General features: G+C 41.0%; 1 protein-coding gene across 5 annotated transcripts in view; it reads right to left on the bottom strand.

Annotated features, from left to right (window-relative positions):
• Positions 1-359: 359 nt before the first annotated feature.
• EBF2 (EBF transcription factor 2) overlaps positions 360-17,520 on the bottom strand; it is a 180,941-nt gene continuing 163,780 nt past the window's right edge. For 3 of the 5 annotated variants that reach the window (XM_063085496.1, XM_063085497.1, XM_063085498.1), the window contains 6 exons: positions 16,531-16,619; positions 15,117-15,182; positions 14,859-15,036; positions 12,939-13,124; positions 5,265-5,432; positions 360-391 (listed from right to left, as the gene is read on the bottom strand). In XM_063085496.1, coding sequence (XP_062941566.1) covers positions 360-391; positions 5,265-5,432; positions 12,939-13,124; positions 14,859-15,036; positions 15,117-15,182; positions 16,531-16,619 — 719 coding nt within the window. Of the gene's footprint in view, positions 392-5,264; positions 5,433-12,918; positions 13,125-14,858; positions 15,037-15,116; positions 15,183-16,530; positions 16,620-17,520 lie in introns of all 5 variants that reach the window. The other 2 variants (XM_063085499.1, XM_063085500.1) reach the window with 2 other exon arrangements.

Genomic DNA, 17,520 nt, shown 5'->3' with positions numbered 1-17,520 from the left:
AATAGTATCCAAAATATTACGCATGAATCGTTTGCCAATTTTTTTCTTAAATATTTTACAAACATAGGAAGGTGATTTTTGTAATGTTCATAACAAAGGATTGCATTTCTGCTCTTAGCACTGACCACGTCAATGACACCTTTTGTCCTCGTCCCCAAGAGGGTCAGTTTGTGTAGCCACTATCAGAGCTGCAGAGGGAATGAGAGACCGAGTAAGATGCAAGCTGTTGCATACCCAAATCTGTCCATCGTGTTCATTCTGGGGCATCATCCTCCCCAAAGAGCTCATAGTGCTTTCCTCATTATCGGTGCATCAGAATAAGTAGTTTTGTGCTCTAAGAAAGCAGTTCTTCCTCTTCTTTACATTGGGGGTACAACAAGTCCGGTCATGGCTAGAAGGAAAGGATAGCACAGGAATGAGACTCAGAGACTTTTTAATGTCAAAGCCTAGAACAACACAGAGGGGCAGGGATGTGAATGACAGAGTCTGACACAGTCCAGGGAGACAGTGCCCTCGGCTGACACATGGACCAACTTTGTCCAGGTGTGGTCTAGCAGACAGCCTAGCAGAGGCACGGAGGCCTAATGAAATCACTGAAAAACAAGCAAAGCTTGTTGAAGTTTTGCTTGGGAGGCCAAGAGTTGTGTTTTCTTTTGTTTTATATTAATGGGTTGCATAAATGAGATAATAGATGTAAACATGCAAACTAAATTGTAATGTATGGGTGATATGTTTTTCATTAGTAGGTTAAAATAATTTCCAGATTATGTTGTCCCACATCACTTAGCTGGAACAGGGAAAGGAAAACTCCAGGTACTGAGCCTGTTGACTTAATAGGCATCATTTGTAACAAATCAGGCTTTATATCCATGCTAGGTTTCTTTATATCCATTCTAGACTAGATTTGATTAGTGCTTTTTTCTTAAAAATCAGCTCATCTTCCTTTAGAGCTCACTGCTCATTCACTAACGAAGGCTGAACAAAAGACTTGATTTAGTTCCTAATTTGAAAGTCACCCCATTCCCCACTCTTCAACCCCTACCCAAGTGTGGCAACCAATGCCCCCTCCATCTAGTCATGAGGAGGCGGACAGTGCCTGCCTGGGTGGAATCACGTCCAAGTTTCCTTGATATGGGAAATTAAGCAGGTCCAGCACAATGTGGAAAAATCGCACAGCAAAATATGTTCCTCTGGTCTCAGATTTCAGATGATGAGCCTATAGAATTTTCACATCCTTGGAAAATGGCAGGATAGTTTCCTTGCATCAAAACTTCAAACCATATCTGGAATTTGATTCTTTCAGTTTTACTGACTATATTGCATCAAATATCATAGAAGAAGTGTTCTGCTCACTAAAAATAGTGCTTACTAAGCTTACAAGCAAATGGCCAAAATTCTCTCTGCTTCCTTCAACCCATCTCCCTCTTTCTCCTCCTTTTCTCCACACCAGCTAGACCTCTCGGGCAAAATTGTCAGGCATCTATTTCCCTGCCTATACAGCCTTTATTGAATGTTTGTGAGATCTGGATTAAGGTCTTACACAGCTAGCAAGGCCTTAATTATTTTTGCCTGTATTACTATATATTGAATCGATGTAACTTTTCAATAAAGGTGGTTCAATTCTGGACACTCCCTGATGATTTGGAGATATAGCAGCCCTAGTAATTATCCCAGCGTGTAGAAGGGTTTTTTTTTTTTTTTTTTTTTTTTTTTTTTTTCCTGGAGGGAGCTGGAAAATGAATCAGACACATAGTGTATAATATTATCTTGATAATCTATATTCATCAATGGTAAATGCCTGATAAACGAGATAGCCGGCGGGATGAGGACTGCCACACGTATCACTCTCTGGCACTAGAATTCTGATTCATGATCTCAACTTTAACTTGTCTATGACATTTAAAACTCCTCAACCCCTTTCAAAGGATCTTCTGGAAGGGCAGATCTGTTCAAAGAACAAGACCCCAACCTGCCAGAGAACGACAGATTTCAGCTATTTCCCTTCCTTCTAGATCTGCTTTCTGCACAGGGTGGGCTGCATGTCTGCTAGATGGTGACCCCGACATTCTGCTCATAGAAACCATGGCCAAGAGACGGAAAGAAAGCAGACATTAACTGGAGAAAAGGCAAGCATTTTCACTGCGGGATAGGGATGCTTAACTGCACTTTGACCATTTAATTCCATATTACCCTTGGCATTTCACGGGAAAGCAACCATCACCCCTTGGTCCTGGGGACAAGTAGGAATAGCTGAAGGGTGAAGAGTGGCGGAATTTCACTATCATTGTCCCTGGAGACTCTCAGAGCACAGTCTCTGATGCCCAGGCCTCTGGGTCCAAGTCATCAGTCAGATGTCATGTGGTCTTGGGCAATCCGCTTAACTGGAAACGGTGACAATGGCATGACTTGAAGCAGGTGATTCATGTAAAGCACTCAGCTCAGTGCCTTGCATGTAGTGCTCAATGACAGTTGGCAGGTCTTAGGGAGTGTTGGGTGCACGTGCCCTCTGAACACGATGAGGGCCACCTCACTTTCCAACAGTCTAGAGAAGAGCCTCTCTTTGGCCTGCAAGCAGCCAGATACCTAAACAAACTTCCACCCTTCCATGTCCTGTCTGTAAAGATATGGAGCTCCCTGCTCTCAGGCCCTGAAGCCAGGATTCCTTCATCCAGTGACTGTGAATAATGCATGAAGTGTCGGCTCGGTTTCCCTCTGTGTGTGTCTCTGGGGCACCTCCCAACGCTGGACAGTGACTTCACCTGGTCCCAAATGGGGACAAGCAGGAGGCCAGAGCTCAGAAGCTGTCAGCGCAGCCTTCTCCCTGCCAGGCTGGGTGAGATGTCCTGTACCTTGCTCAGTTCTTCACACAGTTCATTCACGACCTCTGGAGATGGCTACCAAGTTTCCCATCTAACAGACTAGGAAACTGAGGCTCTGACATGCCAATGGCTTGCACAGATTCACACAGCTGGAAAGTGCAGAGCTAGAACCCCAGCACAAGCCAGGTGAAGTCGAGTCTAACGCTCTTCTAAGGGCTCCCCTCAAAGTTCTATTTCTCTACACACCACTTCACAGTTTCATAGTTCTCTGCAATTTTTTCTTAGGCTACAACCTTACGCTGACACATATTTCTTTCCTTCTCTTTCTCACCTTTCTGCTTCCCCTCCAGAGAGGTTTAGATGGAATTACAGCATTAAAAAGAGATTTGGGACTTTACAGTGATTCTATAGAAATGAAGCTCGAGCCCAGAGCCTGTGCACACTTGTAACTACCCTAGCGTCCCTCCTGCAGATGCAACCAAGAACACGCAGCTCAGCCACCCTCAGCCCAAGCCGCCTGACCAGTGGGGACTGGAAGTTTGCAGGGCTGAAGACCCTGGTCAGGATTTTCTGGCTATTTCTGCTATGGCTGGCACCACAGGGAACTTCACTGAGACCACTCAAGGCTCCCCTCCAGCTGTCCAGGCTGAATCCAGCCTGATTTCAGTAACGCTGCGGGGTGTCTTGGGCACGCACCAAGACGCAGGGTGGGGACTGCAGGCCGGGGAAGCCGCTGCAAAATCTGCCCTGGTGTCCCTGTAGGCTGGGAGCCAGGCAGACCCTACAAGTGAGTCTCCCTGGCCAGAACAGACAGGGAAGATCTGAGACACCCAGATCTGCTTCCCCAAACTTAGTGCACTGCAAGGGAGGAGGTGAGAGGCGTGGCAGGTGGAGGAGGAGGACTGTTTTCCTTAAAGTGAAGCTGAACATATTTGCTGAGTTTCCAGAAAGGAAGAAAGGGCCAAGTCCTTCCTGTCTTCCTCCCATGCCACTGTGGAGGAGTATCGTCTGTAGTCCTGGTCTTTCCTGTCCCTCTCACTCTGCATTCTCCCCATGACACTTGTTTGGCCACCACTTGGTTTAAGGTCCACGAAAAAAACCAGAGAACTTCGAAAGAGGAGGTAACATCATTACTGCCTGTCTGGAGATGAAGCCACTAAGAAAAAAGTTCTGGGCAGGCCCCTAACAGTGGGTGGAAACCACTAGTCTTTGACAAGTGACGGGGCAGGTGGATTAAACATCTGGGTGGAAACAAAAAAAATAAGTTCTATCAAATATACAGATGTTTCCAATGACCCACATGTTGGGAGGCATGTAGATCCAGATGCTTTGTCTAGCTAGAAGTAAAAGAATTTTCAGCGACTCCTTTGAGTGCTGGGTTCTGGTTTTAACAGTGTCTCTGTCAAGTCACTTGACTTGGAGGAGATGCCATCATCTCTAGTGGCAGGAGGGAACAGGAACCTAACGCACCTCCCGGAGCTCTGCACAACCACCACTGGAGAGTGACCCCTCGCAGATGTCCCCAAAGGATTAGGAACCCATACATTATTATCAAGCTACCAGTCAGGTGCCGCCCCAGGACAGCACAGCCCATCCAGAGCTGCCCAGCAAGCTCTCTGACCTCAGAGGCTCTGGTCCATGAGGGGTTAACCAGACCTCTGCCCTTTTTGGTCTTATCCAACCCTGCTTGTCATGAAGGTTTTCATGTCCAGATGCGAGGAGCAGCCTAACATAACATGGGTCACTCGGGAGCCTTGTGCCCAGCAGTTCCCAACCTGTTCTTCTGCTGTCAGCCACTCCCACACATGGTGAGATGCTCAGATGCTCCTGTACTCACCACCTTCGTGTTACGTCATGTCACATTCTGTTGTAGGACACTGCTCAGAAATGGCTTTGACAGGTGATATTAATTTTTGCTCTTAGACACAGAAGGCCTTTTTCTCTTTCTTCCCCACCCCTCCCCTGAGCAGGCACCTGCTGTCAATTTGGCAAACGTGTAACCAGAATGCTCAGAACTCACTGGTGGCCCTGTGGATCTGTCCACGTGGCTGTGGACTGTGTGCGTGCTACACATGGCAAGCCAACCAGGTGAGCAGTTATCACATGTGGCATCCTGCAGGGTGAGCAGGCTCCTTCTGGGAAACAGTGGAATGGCTTGGTGGACACAAAGCAATGGGGAGTCCAAACACTCCAGGAGTATCGTATGGCTTTACCACGGTTAATTCTGTGCCCTGCACAGCTACCCCACAAAGTAATTCTCCCATCTTGCTTTTTGGTGGAGCACTAGCCCCGCGGGATAAGCCATCCATGTCCCATGATGAAAACACCAAAGCACCTCTTTGCAGGCAGACGGCCAGAGCTATAAAAGCATGCACCACCACTCTTACTCTGCTGGGCCTGTGGCACAGGGATCGCGCTCACTCCCAAGGTGGTACCTCCGCTTACCTCTGAATCCGTTTCCATTGCCACTGGAGCAGGCGGGTGAGGGCGAGCCTTGGGGCCTGATGACAGGGGCAAAGGCACTCTTCTGCTTGACAGCAGGAAATACCGAAGAGGAAAACGGGAGGATGGAGGACGTACTGGAAGATCCAACGGTGGGACTCGATGACATAACTGGAAAGCAAATACACAATCCTCTTTTAGCAAGGGGACTCACCGAGACATTCAGATCTGTCCTCAATATGCACTTGGGGACAATCATTTATGGAGCAATTATTAATTTCCAAGCAATATTCCAGATGCCAGAGATTAAGAATAAGTTACACAAGATAAAATTCCCACCCTGTTCAGAGGCAAGAATAGCACATCAAACAGCTAAGATGGTAACGACCCTATTAACGCAACACCCGCGATGCTGAGGAGACACCGAGTGCCCTCCTGTCTGGGAGCACTGGGAAGGCATCGGCGGGAGGTGAATTTGAGACAGGTCTTAGTTCATGAGTAGAAGCCTGGAGAGAGGAGAAGACCAAGACCAACGTGCCTGAAAAATCAAATCCACCCAGCAAAGGAAACTTCTTTTTCACCCTAAAAACAAGTCCTGTCTGGGAGCCCCGTTCCTGCTGCCTGCCTGGCAACTCCCAGGGCTCCAGAGGTTTGATCTGCAGGGTTAACATCTTCTCTGAGATGCCACGTCTTCATTAAGTGTAAAAGTTTATTCACATTTAGAAGATTGCTTCCCTCTCCCTGTATTTTCAGTGCTCCTAGGAAATAAAGCTGCAAGTCTGCCTCCCCCAACTTAATGTTTAGAAGAAAATACCAATAGTCATGATATTAACATTAAAATGAGTTATGGGAAGCCAAAAGCTAAGTGTTATAATTTCCAAGAAAAATAAAGGCAATTTACACAATGGAGTGCCCCACCTCTTAATGTGGGATACTCCACCGAGTTACATCATGTAAGAAAATAATTTCATCGTCTATGTTCAACTTGCTTGAGAAAGGGATAAACTAGAGTTCACAAGGGAAAAAACAATCTTCGATATAGCCCCTTATAGTCTAAGGTCAAGTTTTAGTGACTCATTTTAGCATAATTCCTAGAATTCTGAACTGTCCAAGTTGCTTGACGTGGTGAAAGAATTGTTGATGTCTGATGGCAAAGCCCAGGATAAAGGCTAGCCATGCAAACTCCTGCTTCATATCTGCAGGAAAACAGCTACCTCGTGAAGTAAAGTTTGAAAGCGAGGACATGAGCGGGACTCATAATTGAAAGACCATCTACAAGGTGAATTGAAGGTCAGATGTTCTGATGTCCTGTCCTATAAAAATATACTTTGGGTTGTGCTCACTCAATCGCATGCATACAGCAATCACACAGCACACCTCTAGTACGATGTCTTTTATGGCAGAACTACAAACCAAAGACTTCAAAACAAGAGTTTTCTCTGAAAAGTTATTTTTAGGTAGTTCTGACAAAGAGCTATGCAGAGGGAAGCATCTGAGTACATCTCTGTCTTTCCTCAAGTAATATGAATAAAAAGAAAACAAATTGGAAAGTAGGATAGAGTCCTGGAAGAATCTCATGTAATACTTGAAGATGTAAATGAATAAGAAATTGGGCTAATTCACTAAAATGAGAGAGGATACAGAGTTAAGGGTTACAAGTGGGTCTTTCATAGTTCCAAGCAAAAATCTCCCCTTCTAGCCTTTGGTTTTAGCAGCAATGAAACAGAAAAACAAAAAACAACTCTCCCATCTGAGACTCAGGAGATCCTAATTCTGACTGCAGTCCAATCTCTGCTAAAGTACGTGATCCATGCACCAAAAGTGCCTCTTGGTTTCTGCGTCTGTGATAGCTGTGTCTCCCCTCGTATACCACGATAGAGGAGGTTTTATAATGTGAATTAGGCATTCTCACACACATTCAATTCCATTTATATGCAGCATGACTCACTTTTACAAATACTGGTTTTCTTATAACAGATCTCAACCTAAGGTGGGACTCATTAGATCAAATATGATTGCCTCTCAATGGACAAGGAGTCACCCCACGCTTTACTAAGTGACATAAAAGACTTGTTGCAGAGTTGGATAAACGCACGCCCATTTAAAATATTTTTTTACATTTTTTTAAAATACCAAATTACATCCAAATTAATTTATAATTGAATACAACTACAATAAAAATCCTAAAAGGAATTGTAATTAGTGTATTTTATCAAACCCAATGTCTATGTTTATGTGTTTCAAAAAGCAACACTATAAGATCCAGAAAGTTTTGTTTAAAAAAAAATATTTTTAAGGGAGGCATTTATATGAAGTGATATCAAAATTATAATAAATCTACATCAATGAAGTCAGTGTTTAGCTAGCACAGAAATAGGCAGACAAATCTTTGGAGCAAAACAGAGTCCAGAAACAGACCGGGGTATATATGAGAATTAATACTTAATAAAGGTGACATTTTATATTAGTGGAGCAATAAATGCATGGAAAAATACACTAACCATTTGGAGACTAAATTTAGAGTACTTCCTCATGTTAAATATCAAAGTAAATCTAAGTAGATTAAAGAGTTATTCATAAAAACAAAGTTTTAAAAGCACTAGTAGAAAAATTAGGAGGGTTATATAATTCACATAATCCTTTCAACCCCAAAGCCTAAATAGAGGTTCACAAGATAGATTTGCTGCATAACAAAAAACTTCTGTTAATACACGCACAAAAAACAAATGAGATAATAAGAAAAATATTTGCAATAGTTATTTAGATATGTTCATATCCTCAATAGCTAATGCATTTTAACAAATTAATTAGAAAAAGGAGAACACCCCAATAGAAGAATGGGTAAAGGACACAAAAAGTAAAGTCACAAAAGGAAAAAGGAAAATAACCGAGACCCATATAGAAACACTCAAGTTCATTAGTAATAAAATGTTCATTAAAACCACCACAATATGTTATTTTCCACTTAGTAAATTGATAAAGATTAAGAAAATATAACAAGATAATAAAACATTTACTCTTCCTTTTCTGAGGGGAGAATTAACTTCTCTGGAGGGACTACAGCAATACACATCAAAATATTTTAAAATGTGCATATCCTTTGACCCACTAATTTAATCTCCAGAAATTAATCCCGAGGAGATAATCATGAATGTGCCAAAAATAATAGATCCAAGGGCATTTTTATAGTAATGAAAAATTGGGAAATAACTTAAGTGACACACAACAGGGTAAACTCTATTAAGTCCCTACAATAGAATACTATGCAAACATTAAAATGAATGTTGGAGAAGGATACTTAATCACCTGTGAAGACATACATCCTCGGATGAAAAAAGCACATTAAATAACAGGTACATTGAACCCACTTTTATTTTTTAAAAATACAAAAGTCTAAAGGGATATGATGTACATGTAAATTTTAACAATGGTATCTCCTGTTGATGGGATTTTGAATATCCTTAGATTTCTTTTACTTGTCCATGTTTTAAAATTTTTCTACACTGAACCTGTATTACTTTTGATGTAGAAGAGACCAGTCAAAGCTATTAAAATTTAAAGTTGGAAAATCTCTATTTCTTTGGTAAGAAAGAATACAATCCTTAACAATGGGCATAATAGCTTTCCTGAAAGATGTTAATTTTTCTTTTTTTCTTTTTGATTTAACTCTCCACTGCCTGTAAACAAAGTTGCCTGTTAATCCCTCTGATACAAAAAAAAAAAAAAAAAAAAGCAAAGAGACTAAGAAATTCTCAAATTCCTAGGAAAAACTCGATGATCGTAGTTAACTTTTAAAAGCAAACCTCACTCCTAATATCTGTTCTCCATTCTTAGGACTCAGGTCTGTATCACTGAAGGATTTTATGGAGCTTTTACCACATTGATCTTGAGGCAGAATCTCATTAGTGGCGCATCAGGGCAGACACTGCTATTTTCAAAATGTGTCTATCTATGACTGGAAGGCTATACTTTAAAAGTTAACAATGATTATCTCTGCATGGAAATAGAGTGGGTCATTTTTCTTATTTTTACCTATATATGCTTTGCAATTGTCTATAATGAGAATGTTACTATTGTAATAGGATTTTTTTTCGTGAAGAAATACAATAGAAATAGATCAAGATGTTAAAGAGGTTGTTCCTTATGCTGAGAGTCTGCTTTCTTTTAAAAATTATTTTCATATGTCCTACGTTCTCTATAATAGTTATTTAATAGTTTACAATAGAAAGTGTCTTAATACTTATTTTTGAAAATATAAAAATATTGAAGCCTGGGGCATGGTCTAAGACTCTGCAAGTGAAGCAGGAATCCCTGAAGACAGATTGGATTCCTGCCGGTGAGGATCTTGTCCCAATCTTTGGTTTGGCTTGGTGGCTGTTCTGCTTTGGAAGAAGTGGTCCCCATGGGTGTAGTATGCTCGTTGAGTAGACCCTCTTTGGGAGCCCAGTGTGTATAATTTTGGGAGAGTTGATCATACATACTTCCAATTCAGAATTTTTCTGGCCATCTACCTCTCTATGGATGGAGTCCAAAGTAAAGGCGAGCAAGTCTCGCCCAGAAATCTATGTGAACTGAGGAGTTAAGGAAAAACCACTTTTCTTCTTACAAGGATTGATTGGCTTGCACAGTCCCAGCTAGACCTCACCGGGCACACATTCTCCTCCGCATCCAGCCATTGCATTTGTTGGGGCTAAGGGGTCTGTCAGCATTTCATTATAAACCCGTATTGTCAGGGGTTTAGAATTCAGCCATAAAAATTTGCACTGAGCTGGAAGGAACTTGGCACACATTGCTACCGCCAGGAAGTGAAGTTTGTATGTAAAATTGAAAAAACATCTGTTTGGCCATTTCTGAAGTGGTGCAAGAGCAAAAGCAGTAAAGATGCAGGTTTTTGATACTCCACACTGGCTGTAACGTAAGTCAGACTTGACCAAGAGGCTAGGCTCTATTTCTTTTTTTAATGTCTCTGGCAAGTGATTGCTCCATGGCATGGTCCAGCCACATCAGACTTGCTTAAAAAATTAAAATGTAAAAAAGCATACAATTGTGTTTTCAGACACAAGCAACTGAATTGACAAAATGTTTTCCCCTGGGCTTTTTAAAAATATTTCCCAGAGAAGTTAGAAATACAGGTCAGGTGCCATTGTAATGAACTCCATTGGGTATTCAGTATTTTTGCAGTAGGGGAATCTGACTGTAATGCATACACTGTTTAGAATCCCATTGCCAGTCTGCAACGCCTTCAGACCCTCTCTCCAAAACTAAAGGTGCAGACGATCACACCACATACAGCAGGAGCTAAGAGGAGGTCCTCTGCAGAGTTTTCCTCTCCCAGTTGGGCAAGGAACCTTTTTCTTTCCCTCTTTTTCCTATTATGTGCATGCTGCCTTGTTTTAACAGCTGATTTGAAAACATGGGTTGTTATTATTTCTCATGTGGCTGTGGGTTGGGGTGACCATGAAAGGACAGTGGAAGGAAGTCATTACTTGCTGGAGTGGGAAGGGTTTCTCCCTACCAAGAAAACACTAAGCAACTGACACCCATGTGAGCATTTTCATTCATCTATTCTCTCTCTTTCCTCTCTGTCCTTTTATCTCTCCTTTTTCTCTTTCTCTCTCTCCTCCTCCCCCCCACCACACTACACACTGTATTATTAGACTGACCATTTTTTACCTACAGAGACAACTATTGCATGTGGTTCAACCTAATCCACACATAAGTGTATGATTAAATCATATGAATTTCTGTAGATCAAAAATGGTAACATAGAGGGACTTTCATATGGTTCAGCCTAATAACACTATATAAATATATAAATATTTCTTGTATTATTGAATAATTTAAAAACATGGTATTCTGATTCTGATGACATGAGTTCTAGTCCCATTTTTACTATTTATTGCTTATAAATCCTTGAGTAAGTCACTTAATACATCTTCACCTCTTACAAGGGAAATCAGGATCATAATTACTATATCCATGTCATAAGGTTGTTATGAGGATCTGACTGGACTCTAGATGTGAACATGCTTTGTAAGCTGTAAAGCAGAATGCACTACTACTCTTACTATTGTCACCATTATGATGTGACACCATTTATACAACAGATGTCTTGCCATCCCGTCATTTGTAGGGGTCGTTAAAGATGTGGTCCCTTTGCCATACCTTCTCCATGAAGAGGCATAGGAAATGCTCTCCAAAGTCTCAGCAACAGAAGCATCAACATTTCTCCTGAGCTACTTTAAAAAATAATGTGTGGACATAAAATTGTACAGCAAATACCATTTCTCTCTTTGCTTTAGCATCCTGTAAACTCAGAACCAAATTAATGGCTCCCTTCAATAAAACAAATGGCATCCATGCTTGCTCTTGGATTTATCTGATTTTTCTAACCATAAACTATTTTTATCTCAGTTTCTTAGTTTCCATTTCATACTTTCACAATACCCATTTGACTATTATGATTCCCCAAAATATTTTGGGAACAAGATCAGGCAGAAACAACGAACAAAACAAGTAAATTAAGCAATAATTTTTATCCTAGACCACTGTCTCTAATTAACCTGGGCCACCTGACAACACAGAATTCATGTCTTTGCAGTAACAAGATTTTAGTTGTATTAGAAGAATCGACCTCTACCACACTCTGCTACTGTGTCCTTATCACACTGTGTAGTGTTGAGTGCATGAATCAGACAGATAACCCAAAAATAAGTCATGGGGGTTTGTCCCCAGGCACCCTCTGCAGCATTCCCTTCCTGAGCTGCAGTGGACATGGCTGTGTGCTGCCCTTGACATGTCCTTGCTCCTGGCACAAGGGAGCCAGTCTGGGTGAAAAGAGGGCAAACCGCAGAGCCTTGCAGCAAGACTCAGCATTTCAAGAACACTCCACTCAATCACTGCACACTCCCCCTGTCAACTTGTCCCCTGGCCTGAAGTATTCCCTAAACAGGCTTGAAAAACACAAACTCTCTCAGGCCCCTGGGACTGTTGTGTAAGTTCCCAGCTTAGCTCCCAAAGCAACCCCGGTGAGTTTTCACAACTTTCCAGAGCATCAACTTCGCAGCTAGACCACCGATGAGATGAAGGGGTTCTGTCTCAATATGTCACACGATTACATGCAGTCAACTTCCACCTCTCTGGACCCGCTTACGGGAAGGGATGGCCATGATGCAAAGTAAAAAAGAAGCATGGCGCAATACACAAAATAACCTGAAGTCATCCACTCTGTGCCCAAATGATCGCCCTGCTACATTCTATCTGTGTGATCTTAGGTAAGTCAGTTAACAGCTGGGCACCCAAACTTACTTGCTTATAACATGGAGTTAATCATGCTAACCTCAGAAAATCCATATGAAGATTAAATAAAATACGGCATCTGAACATGCCTTGTGAAGAGTGCACATATTGTCAACTGCACAAGCCACACAGACTCTTTCTCTAAAAAAAGAATCATTTCATTCCTTTCCTTTTCCCAGTTGGCCTTAAGTAAGAAAATGAGCCAAAGCCCAGCTAAAGGAAAAGAACAAAGGGCAGGAAGGAATTTCATCAGGAAATTGGGCTACTCCCCCACGAGACAGTAACACTTAGGGATGTCACTTTCCCCAAAAGTCTGAACAGTAAAACCCAGAAAAGGAGAGCTCTGCACAAGAGCCACACAGCTGGAAGGACACTTACTTCCATATGGGGAGCCGGTAGGTGAGCCATTTAGAAAGCCGGGTGATCCTGGGACACCCAGGTTGGCCATGGGGACATTGCTGTAGCCGTTCATACTGTTGCTGGAGGTGCTGTAATTAGACTGCTGAGGCGTAGAGCTGGAAGAGTATCCCCGTGGAGAGATGCTGCTCGTGTTGCGGATGTATCCTTGACAACAAAGGAAAAGCCCAGGTAAGTCAGCCAGTGCACATGGTCAGGCCAAATGTGGCTAGCGCAGGCCCACACGGCCACAGTCTAGAGAACACCACCAAGTGGCCTGGGCATTGGTGGGAAGCGTATGCTTCGTCTTCAGCCTCTTACACATTCTTGCCCCTTCCCCAGGCTACACAAGGCCATGTCCCCAATATCCCTTCTCCTCTGCGATCAAACCTGCACGCAGAATCTCCAATTCATGGCAGGAGCAAATAGCTAATGGCAGTGTGGAGTGCCATCTCCTGAGTTACATTTCACAGGACACTGGAGTCTTATGACATATTAATTGTTATCACTGGGGAAAGCATTATGCAGTCAACTAAAGCTGGGTGTATATAGCCATTTAGTGAAAATTCACATATGAGAGGCCTAGAGAACAAATAAACTGGTTTAACTTTGTAGCCTAGTGTTATACTATAGCATCTTTGAAGGGGGTGCAGGGGGGACACCCTAACAAATATCTCCAAGGCCTCTTGTATTCTGCAGAATGCAGTTTTGAAAATGTTAGTTCAAAGTTGTTACCATGCCCTATGTGGAGGTGGGCATCATTTTCATTCAAAAAGTGTTGGTGAGTTCACCTGAACGTGCTGTTCTCTGACCTAGGACTTCGAAGCTCCAGCAGGTGAGTGCGGGAGGACCCAGTCTGTGAGTGAGACGGGGAAGGAAGCATGAATCTTCTCAAGCTTCTGCAACCCCCACACAGAGACATCACCTAATCTAACCTGAAATAAACTAGTGGAATAACTGTCTCTAAAGCTATTTAGGAAACAACCCAAATTTGCCACCAAATGGAAAAGAATTTGATATGCGGTCAATGAGTCTCATATCTATATAAAATAAAGTTAATAATAACATGTCCCACCTATGCTTTTACAGGGAGAATTTATCATGGGCAAAAGAAGGAGGAATTCTCTTCCAAGTGATGAAGGAAATTAGAAATAAAGCTACACCCCTAGATTAGGGACATCATTAGGAATATTTACTCCTTTTAGAAAATGATTTAGGATAGATTTAAACTAACACTTTAATAATAAAAGTACCCTCAATGAAAAAAATCTTTCCATGATATAAAAGCACAGTTGACTGTATATGTCTGCTGCTATATACTTGCATATGAGACAATACCTAATAGAAGTTACTAAATAAAACCAAGCCATTCCCTCTTGGCTATAAGGAAAAGAGAATTGGGTATAATAACAGCCTCTTTCCATTATTTAATATGATTATCACAATTGCAGAAGTGTACATTTCATTCAGTCAATAACTGTAAATCTGGTTTCCATACACCTAAACCCTTCTAAATTCACAATAGTCAATCTTCTTAAATATTTTCAGTCAGGGCCGACCCCGTGGCGCACTCGGGAGAGTGCGGCGCTGGGAACGCAGCGACGCTCCCACCGCGGGTTCGGATCCTATATAGGAATGGCCGGTGCACTCACTGGCTGAGTGCCGGTCACGAAAAGGACAAAAATATATATATATATTTTCAGTCAAATATTTTCATGGCTTCTACCTGGTACCTAAAAAGTTCAAAATCTAATAATATGCCACCTATCTGTTTGCGTTGCTTATCTGGGGACACACTGTTGGGTGGTATAGGACTCAAGCTCCAACTCCTTTCACTTCAGCACAATCAGCCTATGAAATGCACAAGACGTATGTGAATTTTGACTCTCTGAAAGGTGGTACCTTGATTATTCCCTTGTGTTGACTCTGAAATGCTGACGCCAAGCTGGCTGCCATAGGAATTGATTCCCATCATGCCGCTGTGAGCCGGGGAGCTAGAGAGAGCTGGGATCTGGCTGGGATTCCTGGGGACACTGTACAGGGCTTCGGCAATGTCTGCAGCACGCTTCAGGATGATGTCCTACAAAACAGCAGGTTAAAGTAAGCATTTTATCCAGCGTGAAGTCAAACTCAACAGAACATAAGATAGGAGCTTCTAACCTGGTTATTGTGTGGGGTGCCATAGAGGGCTTCCACTAGATCTGCTGCTCTTTTCAACAGCATTTCCTGGAAAAGAAAAGAGAGGGTGGGGTATAATCAAGGGTAAAACCCCAAATGGCAAACAAAATAAAATTGTGGGTAAAAATGAATAGTCCACACATCCCCCCAAAATGTAAATAATTAGCCAAGACGTCCTATATTTGGATTGGCAGGTAGAATACACTCATATATATAAATCCTTCTATACATGTGTATCTACATGAAATTCACCTCTATAAAATGGCTATATAAATGATTGTGCTCCCAAAACAACAATGAAAAAACAATCAACCAAATTGAGGGTGGAGTTGGTTAAAATTAATAATGTCATGGAAGTTCTATTAAAAACTATTTTCAGACCATTCTATTAAAAAATCTGGTACTCTAATTAACTAAATACTCTTAAAATGATTGATGGACCTGAGTTCAGCTACTTGCCAAGGAGTTATCCAGAGTACTGAAATTATCTTGGCAATGGCTTCTGCAAAGTTTTATTCTAATAAAGATGAATTCTTTCAATAATGTTTCCCCCTGTTCACTTTACCAGAGAGAATTAGTAATCACTAATCCCTTTCTTCTCATTTTGTCTTTTCCACCTCCTGTTCTTTACAGCCTTTTAAGTTGCTATTAACCTACTTTCCAGATATCATCTAATTTAATAGTGGGGCTGGGGATTTTTCCAGGAGGAAAATAAAGGTGGAATCTAGAAGCAAGTGTGGTACCTGAACTGTACTCACAGCAAAGAAAAGAGAATATGGAATTTTATAATTTGTGTGTTTAAAGTGCAAATATAAATGTAAAACTTTAATAGTTTATCATTAGTTGAATAACAACAAATTGATGTTTTTTTAAATAACAAAGGTAAATAACATCATGGGGCAGATTCATAATGTAATTTTCATAAGCAAGTTCATTTAAAAGTGACACACTTCATAGAAAGTTTATGTGGAGGTATTTTGCTCTTCATTAAACATCTATGCATGTAGTAGGCCCTCAATGAATAATTAATTGATGGTGGGTTAATGGGCCCCTGCAATTATGGGTAAATAAAATCAGGTTTAAACAGAAAGGAATGGGAACTTATACTTTTAAGCAATTATGCAAATACTCATTTTCAGAAAGTTGGCAATGCCTTATAAGCTGAATATTCTTGGAGTATATCTGTTTCATAGGCCCGAATTTTCAGATTTCACATTCCCGCAGAGATTAATCATAATATATTTCATAGTCAGTAGATATTTTATGTGCATCTTGTATGTACAGCTGAGCCAAATTTCAAAGACTGATTTTAATGAGACTTACATGGTTAGATTTGTCTAAGTTTGCTGAAATTCTACAGAAAGGCTTTCACATGTCAATTTCCAAAGTATTTTACCTTAGCCAATCTCTCAGGATCACCAGGATGCCGCGGGATGACTTTCTGCAGTCTCTGGAAGCCATAGTCTATGGTGGGTTCATTTAATGCTGAAAGATAAAAATCTTCTCTTTGAGTATGTACTCTGGCCATAAAGCAGACTTTCTAATTAAGTCTTCCCCAGGTCATAGGAAGGTTCTGATATTATCTATCTAGGAACAAATACATGATGGATGCTATCAGCTAAGGGTTTTTGCTATTGACACTGGTTAATTCACACATAAATTTGGAGTTTATAGTAATTTTATGTTTTTCTATCAGAATAACATTTCAGAAATTCACGATTATTAATTTATCTTATTTCTGCCTAAGTGCACACACTCATAATTCTCTGCTCATTCTCAAATAATCAAAAAATATTACACAATCAACCATATCCTAAGTTCTTATAAAGATAATAAACTAGCTTTATCTCATTTTCCCTTCTCTCCTTCCTCCCTCTTCTTCCCCAAGTATGCCTTTATTATCCATTAATTCTTCTAAATATCACTTTTTCTTAATTTTTTAAAAAATATTTACATCCATACGTATGAACCTTCTATGAGCTTATTCTCATAAAACTCTGTTCTTATGCATAATACAATTTCACAATTTGCAATTATATTTAGTTGCAGGTACTTTTTTTTTAATGTCGGGCTCACTGTACTTGCCAGGTGCATAGAAGCAGAACTGATCTTGTTTCACTGCTGTGTTCTCACTGTTTACAACAGGGCCTGGCACATAGTAGGCACTTAGTGTCAGTAATTATAAAATGAGCAAATGAGCTTTCAGAGTTGGTTTCTTTATTCTTTCTCCTTCTTCCTCCCTTTCTATATTTTTAAAAATCTTGTTTAGATTCTGTGGTTTTAAAATTAATTCATGATCAAAGTAAAGAAAAATATACAAAGAATAAAATAATAATCACTTGCACTCCTGTTATACAGCAATAAACACAGGAGTGTATATTTCCTT

The sequence above is a fragment of the Cynocephalus volans genome, chromosome 2 (genome assembly GCF_027409185.1).
Source record: "Cynocephalus volans isolate mCynVol1 chromosome 2, mCynVol1.pri, whole genome shotgun sequence".
NCBI classification, from domain to species: Eukaryota; Metazoa; Chordata; class Mammalia; order Dermoptera; family Cynocephalidae; genus Cynocephalus; species Cynocephalus volans.
The sequence above is the reverse complement of the archived record's forward strand: the minus strand, read 5'-3'. Positions and strand labels throughout refer to the sequence as shown.